This window comes from Taudactylus pleione, unplaced genomic scaffold (assembly GCF_031769625.1).
Source record: "Taudactylus pleione unplaced genomic scaffold, aTauple2 ptg000016l, whole genome shotgun sequence".
Lineage (NCBI taxonomy): Eukaryota > Metazoa > Chordata > Amphibia > Anura > Myobatrachidae > Taudactylus > Taudactylus pleione.
The window spans coordinates 14,472,781-14,483,506 of NW_028284418.1; the positions used below are offsets into that span (position 1 = coordinate 14,472,781).

General features: G+C 47.6%; 1 protein-coding gene across 2 annotated transcripts in view; it reads left to right on the top strand.

Moving 5' to 3' along the window:
• Window positions 1-2,879, top strand: part of LRRC45 (leucine rich repeat containing 45) — a 52,046-nt gene extending 49,167 nt beyond the window's left edge. For both annotated transcript variants that reach the window (XM_088473325.1, XM_088473326.1), the window contains exons 17-18: window positions 227-374; window positions 2,320-2,879. In XM_088473325.1, coding sequence (XP_088329451.1) covers window positions 227-374; window positions 2,320-2,513 — 342 coding nt within the window. In that variant the 3' untranslated portion in view covers window positions 2,514-2,879. The remainder of the gene's footprint in view (window positions 1-226; window positions 375-2,319) is intronic.
• The last annotated feature ends 7,847 nt before the right edge of the window (window positions 2,880-10,726 follow it).

Here is a 10,726-nt window from a genome sequence, read left to right on the forward strand (position 1 = left end):
GGTTCTATTGTAGGTTGTGGTTCCAGAGACACCCCAAAGCTCGCACCATCTTTACCAGGCATAGATAACCTGTAATTAAAGGTGTGATACGATTTCCCCATTTTTGCAGTTATTCCTGGGTTTCAGACTGGTGTTTGAAGCAGTTTCCTGAATTTCGGGACCTTCGTCCAAAACAAAAAAAAAATCACTTTGGCCTAATTTATGATCATATGGGTTGTGTCTGCAGGAGTCCTCAAAGAGAGAACAGGACAAAGTAGCTGAAATAACAAGGGTGCGAGTGGAGCTGCAGGAGCAGATTGGACACCTTGAAGCTGAGTTGGCAACGCAAGAGGGACTGAAAGAAAAGATCTCTGTGCTGGAGAGACAGCAAAAAGGTACTTTGCCTGGTAGAGGGAAATATAACTGTTAAGTGGGGCATACACAGTGCAATAGGCACCGTGCAACGTGACGGGAGATCTGATTTCCGACATATCGGGCGGTCCACACACACTGTGCGATCGGGTGGCCCAATATGCCGGCTCCCCCCTCCCCTGCCCGCATAGCACTGCATGGGATCGCACATCGCATGCCCTGATCGGACTGATCCTGTAGTATGATCTGGGCGTGCGATGTACGACCCCACAGGTACATGCTCGGTCCGACATCAAACCCATACACTGTGCGATATAGCAGCCAAATCGTACCAATCCATCGGATCAGCTGCTTTATCGCAACGTGTATGGCCCGCATTACACATTGGTTATAGAAATGCATGCAATAGTGAGTGAGGACATGGTCAAATATACAGTAAGGGGCTCATTCAAACTTGTACGTAAACATCATTGTACAAGTCCGATGGTGTGTGGTCTGCGCATGTGCCGGGGCCGCAGTGCTCAGGTACTGTGATGTCACTGTGATCCCGGTGGCAGTGCCTTTGACGCTGCAGCCTGATTGACAGGCTGCGGGCATTTGGATGGAGACTGGCATGTCTCCTACGTTTTGTGGAAGTGGCGAGGCCAGGGTCTGTGTCTTCCAACTCAGACTTCCCGGCCCCGGCTGAGCAGTTACGACAGTCATTCTCAGTAAGGCTTACTCAGATGGCCGATGGCTACGTCCATCGCAACCGATGGCCGTGATGGTATTCCGATCCTGTGTCTTCAGACACAGGCATTGGATTTGTGATGCTGGATGGAGGCATCTTTTATTTAATTCTTTTTCTCCTTCAGATGTCTCCTGCATCATTAGCATATATGCTCACAGCAGATGTACAACTCTGAATCGGGCCCTACATGCATTACAAGTTATTTTTTCATAATTATAATAATGGGGTGCATGAAACACCAGTATGTATAGGTGTTCATGCAAGGACTAATTATAGCAACTTGAGGACATCCATGCCCGCTTTACCACTGGTTACGCCAGCCTAACTTTTCTAACTCCACTCACATTAACTCCTCCCACACTGACAATAGCTTTAAGCTACTTGTTTTCAGCAATTAACCAGATGTGGTGTGGCCGAGGGGGGGACCACCATATACGAGGGTGGTTCAATAAATAAGGTAACAATAACGTAATAACGTTAATTTATTTAACTCGTACATAAGCGTATAATAAATAGTATGGCCTTGGTACAGATTATTTTTCTCCATACTTGTCTAAGCATTTGTTCCAATGGTACACCAAGGCATCTATCCAGGCATAGAAGCAATCAGTGTCAAGTGACTGAAGCCAGGACATGACGGTTTGCTGTACTTCAGCATTGGTTGTGAATCGCCTTCCACACAGGTGCTTCTTCAATGGTCCAAGAGATAGAAATCACTTGGTGCCAGGTCAGGGCTGTAGGGAGGATGGTCCAGTACCTCCCAAACGATTCAAGTGAGATGTTGGCAAACCACGACAATTTGGCGATGAATTTCAACAGACGCAGAAATCTGATCACACGATGCACCTCAATGTTTGACCATGTTTTTACCAGTCCCACCATCTTATAATTGATGTTGGACAGTATGACTGATATGAGGTTCAGTCTAATGGCTGTGAGGGAAAGCAGCGGTTCCTGGTGGGGAATTGGACAGGGGTGGTACACCTGTCAAACCGTAACGCGTGTCCTAAGGCGAGCTCAGGGAGGACAGAAACCTCCCGTGGAGCAGAAGGGCAGAAAATTAAAATGAAAAAGAGAAAATTACTCACATGAGAGGACATGTTACCTTACTTATTGATCCTCCCTTGTATAAGAACGCATTTAATATCATGTGGAATACATATATGTAAGAAAACTTTAATATAGGAACACTTTACCAAATGGTGTAAATTGAGACTGGTTTTGTCCTTTCTCTTCAGTGCAGGCCAGTACCCATCGTGACATGTTGTTAGATAAAGAAGGTGAGATCTCTTCCCTGCTGGAGAAGCTGAGGCTGAAGGATGTGGAGATTCTGAGGATGCGAGAGGAAGAAGCACAGAGAGCTAGCCTGCTGCAGAGCGCCATTCTGACCTATATCAGTACTCCACTTGGCTCCACTGGAGGAAGGAAATAAGCCAAATGATCAATCTTACTATGCATATCCAATGCCAGCCCATAGTGGAAGACTTACTAAGGCCAAACTCATTTAGTGCCTTCAATTATTAACAGCCAAGTCTGCTATGCATGATGTTTTATGAAGCAGTGTGGTGGGGGGAGGGCGTCTGAACTGCCGGGAACCTACACAAGTCTTTTATCAATAAGATGTGAAATATCACAGATTTTTTAGATGGTAATTTATTTTGTACTTAATATATTTTTATATGTTTTTGTAATGACTCCAATTTGAAGTATTTTTTCAATTATTTTATATTTTTACTGTATTATCATTTTAATATGTAAAAGATTGTTTTTCGCTTGATTTCACTAAGATTTGGTGCTCATTAAATGCAATAAAAAGGAAATCAGAGTTGTCCCTTCATGAAATCATTTTCTGTACTTTTTTATTCACACTACTTTTTTAATTATGATCTCAAACGACCAGAAGAAATAATATCAAAGGTATAGCTGAATCTTAAAGTAAGTTTCAAAATAGGACCGTCACAGTCCTATCGTTACCCAAGAAGTAATGTCACTGGCCTAAACCCCCAGCAATCTTTCTATTATTAAATAATATTAAGGTTGTCTGTGGAAGGGCATCGCATTTATAGCTCAGATGTTAAGATATTCCTCCCTTAGGTACCACATCGCTCTACACCAGTGTTTCCCAAACTCGTCCTCAATGCACCCTAACAGTCCAGATGTTAAGGATATCCATGCTTTAGCACAGATGGTTAAATCAAATTGACTGAGGTACTTATTGAATCACCTGTGCTCAAGCATGGATATCCTTAAAACCTGGACTGTAATGGCGGAGTTTGGGAACCCCTGTCGTATGCAAAGTTTTTCATTAAATGTAATTTATTTTTGTAATAGTCTTGGGCATTTTGAGTTAACAAAAAATTGCCTGCGCTCCGTGCTAATAAAGGCAGCTCAGGAACCAGTGTGATTTTCCTCATACACAAAGAAATCCATATAAACTAAACAATGTGGTTCAAGCGCTCTTTAAAGATACACCCTCCTATTTGATGAAGGCCAAAAATTATTGAAACGCAATGGTGTATTATCCTATGGTGCTGCCATCCTGAACCTGGTGGAGGAAGGTACTACTCAATAGGGGGAGCATTGTTACTCCTATATGTGAGATATTGTACCTTACAAAAAAGGTCTGTTATGGTACCTGGCCATTGTTTTTACCTGTGGTTTATTGAATACATGTTTATGGTTTTACACTATGTTTGTTTCCCCTACCTTGTTTTTTATATATTGATTCTGAGGTAATACTGACACTGAGGGGTAATAGTGTTGAAAACCTAGACGTTTGGAGGAACCAGGATATTGCTGTATATTACTGACTACAACCATCCAGAGGAACATACGGTCGTGAATTAGACCAATTACTGTAAGGATTCATTTTACAGAGAAGTGACTGTGTTATTTATATTGACTTTTGTGAAGAAATATTGACCATTTCTAAGCGTGTCCTATTTTAGCTATCCTTCCGGGACAAATAGGAGGGCATATTGGGCAATGAAACGTCTGCAGAATGGTAAATAGATGTGAATGTCCACATTACGGCTAAAAAACATGGGTTATAAATAACCTGGAGTGCTTTTTTCCTGCATTTAATTACCTCATTTAGCTAGAGCATCAAGTGGTTCAAAGTACATTTAAGTCTGCTATTAACAAGAAAGTCCACTTTTTCTTTAGTAGATTTCCATTATGTGTGAATCATGTCAGTTGTTCTTCAACACATGCAGGAGAACATAGTCAAAAAGGACTGACCTATATACATATTTTTTTTTTTTTTACATGTTCTGAGAAATACCATGAAAGGCGTGTTCTCATATACACAAACTGCTCATTGGGAAACAGAACATATACAGAACAAATTTGTTGGTACCCTTATAGATATTGAAACAATGCTTCATTCCTGCTGAAAACTGCTGAATTTGAAAGCTATTGTCTCCTGTACACCTGTGATAAGAGATAAATGATTGCTTATTCTCCAAAGATATTCTAAAATTGCCTGAACAGATTTGTTGGTATCCCTTAAAACATAATATATAATTGGATTATAGTGATATTTCCAACTAATTGCATTCTTGAATTAGCATCACACATGTCTTCAGTCTTGTAATCAGTAATTCAGCCTAGTCTCTCTGCTGTTTGGTATTATCGTGTGCACAACACTGAATGTGGGCCAGAGAAAGCAGCTTCATCTTCCTGTGACTACAATTGCAAATATTATTAAGAAATGTAAAGTCCATGGGACTGTAGCCAGGGCCGGTGCTAGGGTGTTCAGTCTTCCCATGCAAAGTATAAATATGCGCCCTTCCTCCCATTTTTATTTATAAAGGGACAGCGTGCACCGCATAAAAGGGGCGTGGTCTCACAAGAAAGGGAAGTAGCCACACAATAGTACCCCAATTAAAATTAAGCCGCACAGCGTAATCCAGAGGCGTCACTTAACTGGGTGACACCCGGTGTGGCTGAATTAAGCTCTTTTGTGTGCACACTCTAAAGGGATGTGTGGCTTCACTGGAAGGGGCGTGGTTGTGTCGCACGAAGTCACGCCCCCTTGTGTGCCGCTCTTGAGGGCGTTACCGCCCCCCGTTCTCGGCACAGTGGGCTTCCGCAGCGCTCCTGCAGCTGCTAGGGCAGCCCACCGTCACTCCCCTGCCTCTCTCCGTGTCCTGGCTTCATGATGACACCATCCGAGGGGGTGACACCAAAATAGAAGAGCAGCTCTGCTATTTTGGTGTCACCCCCTCGGATGGTGTCACCCAGTGTGGCCCGCACCCCCCTAGTGACGCCAGGGGCGCAATCTTATTCACAGTACACCGCACATAGGGCCTGATTCAGAGATGTACGTTCATCCGAGGATCATCTCAGATGTTATGGGGACTGCGTCTGCGCAGGACCCATTCTGCGCATGTGCAGAACGGGTCCTGAGATCTTGCCAGCCGCCTGTTGGTAACAAAATCTCACCGGGCGCACAGCAAAAGGAGACAGCAGGTGCGCAGGGCCAGCTGACCGAATGGTGCAGGCCCTGACTGTAGCCAACCTCCCTGGACGCAGCCATAAGATAATATATAATTGGATTATAGTGATATTTCCAACTAATTGCATTCTTGAATTAGCATCACACATGTCTTCAGTCTTGTAATCAGTTATTCAGCCTAGTCTCTCTGCTGTTTGGTATTATCGTGTGCACAACACTGAATGTGGACCAGAGAAAGCAGCTTCATCTTCCTGTGACTACAGTTGCAAATATTATTAGGAAGTTTAAAGTCCACAGAACTGTAGCCAGGACCGGTGCTAGGGTGTTCGGAGCCCTCATGCAAACTATGAATATGCACCCTCCCATTTTTAAAAAAGGGTAGTGGTCTCACAAGAAAGAGAAGCGGCCACACAATAGTACTCCCAATTCAAATGAAGCCGCACAGTAGCACAATAGTATTCACATTATACCGCACATAGGGCCTGATTCAGACCCACTCGCGAGCGGCTGTCCGCTCGCAAGTGGGTCGATGGTGTGCACTGCGCATGCGCACGACGGAGGGAGCTCCGTCGTGCGCATGCGCGAGACGCGACGAGCGAAGGACTTTCCTTCGCTCGTTGTGTCTGATCAAAGGGGGCGTGCTGTCGATGTTGATTGACAGCACGCCCCCTGTGGTGGGCGTGCCTGCGAGACGGAGGCGTTCCCAAGGGAACGCCTACCGTCTGAAGCCGGCCCCACTGACATCACTAGTGATGTCAGTGGGAGTGATTTTGGCTCTGATAGAGCCAAAATCACTCCTGGCCCTGCGGTTGAAAAACTCAACCGCAGGCTTCTGCTCGCAGTGGCGATGGTCGCGATGGTCAAGACCATCGCGACCATCATCCTGCACGCTCGTATATGCTGTGGGTGGTGACCCACAGCTATACGAGCGTCCAGGAGGACGCTCCATATTTATGGAGGTGGGCCCTGATTCAGAGCGAGCGCTCTGGTCAGAGCGTCCGGCTCTGAATCAGGCCCATAGTGTCCCTGATACACATTACACCACATAGTAGTGATCCCTGTTCACGTTATGACACAGTAGTGCCCCTTATACACAATGCCCACAGTAGTGCCCACTACATGCAATTTAGAAGTGTAGAAGTGCCTCTTATGCAATTCCCACAGTAGTAGTGCCTCTTATGCAATTCCCACAGTAGTAGTAGTGCCCCTTACACGCAATGCCCACAGTAGTAGTGCCCCTTACACGCAATGTCCACAGCAGTAGTAGTACCTCTTATGCAATTCCCACAGTAGTAGTACCCCTTACACGCAATGGCCCTTACATGCAATGCCCACAGTAGTAGTGCCCCTTACACGCAATGCCCACAGCAGTAGTAGTACCTCTTATACATAATGTCCACAGTAGTAGTGGCCCTTATACATAATGCCCACAGTAGTAGTTGCCCTTACACATAATGCCCACAGTAGTAGTGCCCCATATGCAATGCCCACAGTGGAAGGGCCCATTATGAAATGCCCACAGTGTAAGTGCCCCTTACACATAATGACACATCGACACACAATATTGTTCTTACCGTAAGCTTCACTCCTGCGCCCTCCACTGTACGACAGCTCCTCGTGCTCTGCACTATTGGAACAATATCATGATGTGTCTCTCTTTACACACTGCGAGAGCTGATAGGAGGAGCTCAGGAGTGTACTCTGGCTGCAGGGAAGTAACCGACAAGCGCCTGCTGGTAACAAAATCTCAGCAGGCGCCCAGCAAAAGGAGAAGGCGGTGTGGAGATGAGGTGGCAGGCACACATGGGGGAGGGGGCAGCACAGTGGTGAGGTGGCAAGCACACAGGGTGAGGGGGACAGATGCCCAGTCTGCACGCCAGCCCCGCCCACCTCCCAGGGCCTCTGGGGTCCAGACACCCTCCACACCCAACGATGCTGGCCCTGGCGGCTACTCCCCATGACTTCCCCAACCTAACCCTTTTGGCCCGGCAATGGCAACTACCACCCCATGAAATAGCGGGGTGGGCGGAGTTACCAGTCTCACATCCCTGCCCACCCCTGGATGGTTCAGAGCAGAGGTGGAGGCTGGGAGGGAGCACATTCATTCAATAAACACCTGCTGGGATGTCCAGCAGCAGACACTCCGCCGGGTACTCAGCCCTGCCCCACTCGCCCTGCCATAGATATGCCTCTGTGAATGTGCTATGAGAGTATCACAGGTACAGTATGTTGCTGAAGTGGTTGCATACACAAATGCTTAATCGCTCACATTGGAGGCCTCTCCAGCCCAGTGTCTCCCTGTACAGGGCCAGCTGACCATATCGCGCAGACCCCGATTGTAAAGTAAGGGAAAGCACAAGAGGGCCCTGCTCATTAGAGCTTACATTCTAAAGGGGAGGGGTAGACGGTATGCAGTCGGGAAGCCGGCGGACCTAATCCCGACAGCCGGCTTCCCGACTGTCATATCCCGGCAAGGGTCTAAAGACAGGCGTCAATATGCCGACGCCTGTCATTAGACATACGCCAGGAGACCGACGCCCTGCATCCCGATCGAAGGGACGCCGGGTGCGGATAGCCGCGCGGGGGGGGGTTAGGTTTAGGCCTCCCGGGGGGGGGGGGTCTTAGGGTATGGCGGTAAATCATACCGATTCCGGGTAGACAAACAGGCGTGACACAGATTGGGTAGACAGGGAGGAAGCTTTGATTAAGTAGTGGGTTTTGAGAGCCCGTTTGGAGGACTGTAGAGAGGTGGAGAGTCTGATGGGGAGAGGGAGTTCCAAAGGTGGGGAGCAGCACAGGCAAAATCTTGGAAGCGGGAGGAAGTAATCAGTTGGCATGAGAGGCGGCGTGCATTTGTTGAACGAAGTGGGCGGACAGGAGAGTGAAGGGAGATAAGGTCAGAGATGTAGATGGGAGAGGAATGGGTGACGGCTTTGTAAGCGAGCGTGAGAACCTTGAATTGGGTTCTAAAAGAGAAGGGAAGCCAGTGGAGGGCTTGTAGGAGAGGGGAGGCAGATGTAGAGCGTTTGGAGAGAAAGATGAGTCGAGCAGTAGCTTTGAGGACAGACTGGAGAGGAGAGAGATTGTTGGGGAGGCCAGATAGGAGGAGGTTACAGTAGTCCAATCTGGAGATTACCAGTGAGTGGTTCTGGATATGTGGTTTGAAGGAGAGGGAGGAGTCCAGGATAACTTCAAGACAGTGCACTTTGGGGCTAGGGGAGATAGTTGTGCCATCAACTGATAAAGAAATAGTGGGAAGTGAGATTATGTTAGAGGGTGGGAAAATGATCAGCTCAGTCTTAGACATATTAACTTTAAGAAATCGCTGGGGCATCCAGGAAGAGATAGCAGAGAGACAGTTAGAGATACGAGTGAGGGGAGAGGTCAGGGGAGGAAAGGTAGATCTGAGTATCATCAGCATAGAGATGATAATGGAGGTCAAAACAGCTGATGAGTTCACCTAGAGAGGACGTATAGAGGGAGAATAGTAGAGGTCCAAGAACAGAACCTTGGGGAACACCTACTGTAAGAGGCTGTGGCGGGGAAGAGGAGTCACGAGAGGAGACAGAGAAGGATCGGTCAGAGAGGTAGGAAGACTGCCAGGAGAGGGCAGTGTCACGTAGACCAAGGGAGTGAAGGATTTGCAACACGAGAGGGTGGTCCCCCATGTCGAAGGCAGCAGAGAGGTCAAGGAGAATGAGCAGAGAGTAGTGGCCGTTGGATTTGGAAAGGTCATTGCTGACTTTTGTGAGGGCAGTTTCTGTGGAGTGGAGCAAATGGAAGCCAGACTGAAAAAGGTCAAGGTGGGAGTGGGGGGAAAGAAAGGTGGCAAGGCAATTGTATACAACACGCTCAAGCAGCTTGGAGGCAAAAGGGAGGATAGAGATAGGACGGTAGTTGGAGAGAGTATTAGGATCAAGGGTAGTTTTTTTAAGAATGGGAGAGACAAGGGCATGTTTGAATGCAGAAGGGACAGTCCCAGATGAGAGGGAGAGATTGAGGAGGTGGGCAAGATGGGGACAGGCACAAGGAGAGAGGTAGCAGAGGAGACATGAAGGGACAGGGTCAAGGGGGGAGAGGATCGAATGAGGGCCATGACTTCCTCTCCAGATACAGGGGAGAAGGATGTCAGAGTCTGTAAAATGGATGGGGAAGGGTGATCCTGGAAAGGTGGAGGTGTAGAGCTGTGGGACTGGTGGGATATGATGTCTTGACGTATGGAATTCATTTTAGATGTAAAGTAGGTAGCAAAGTCAAGGGCAGAGAGTGAGGAGGGGAGGCAAGGACGGGGTGGACAGTTGAAGGTGGTGAAGAGACGCTGGGTATTTGAGGACTGGGAGGAGATGAGGTTCTTGAAATATGACTGCTTAGAGAGGGAAAGAGCAGCACTGTAGGATGAGAGCATAAGTTTGAGATGGAGAAAATCTGCCTTAGAGCGTGATCTCCACTGTCGCTCAGCAGCTTGTGAACACTTTTGCAGGTATCTGGTGCATTTGGAATGCCAGGGTTGAGGTGTGGATCTGCGAGGGTGAGTAGCAATCGCCGGAGCAACAGAGTCTAGAGCAGAAGTAAGGGAGGCATTGTACAGGGAAGCAGCTTGTTCAGGGCAGAAGAGAGAGAGGATAGGGGAGTCAAGCAGGGAGGAAAAGGAAACCGTGTCGATAGCCTCAATGTTACGTTTAGTGATGGTGGCTTTAGGAGGTAGAGGAAGGGAAGGAGAGAGGGATAGGTTAAAAGAGAGAAGGTGATGGTCAGAGAAGAGGAATGGGGAGTAAACTATTATAAATACAGATAGGCTAACTCTAGGGTGGAAGTGTGTGTGTGTTTGTAGTACATGTGGTAAGGAATATAGACATTCTTTCCGACTTTCTGGCAGCCACCTTCAGGAGGGGACAGCCAGCTTGGAGCAGCAAGGGGGCATGGGGGCGGCTTCAGTGGGCGGTGGGGGATGTGCAGGCATGATCGCGTCATCACAGCCCCTGACGATATTACGGGCCTTGAAAAGCAGGGGGCGAGGCTATAATGAATCACGCCCCCCCCTCCACACCGCCCGGTGGCGGCCAATCTGGGAAATGTCACCCAAATTTCAGGAGGCATCCAGCCGTCCCAAGAGAGTACGAAAGTATGGATTGTAATCTCCACAAGGGCAGGGACTGATGTGAATAGTCATATATTCACGGTAAGGC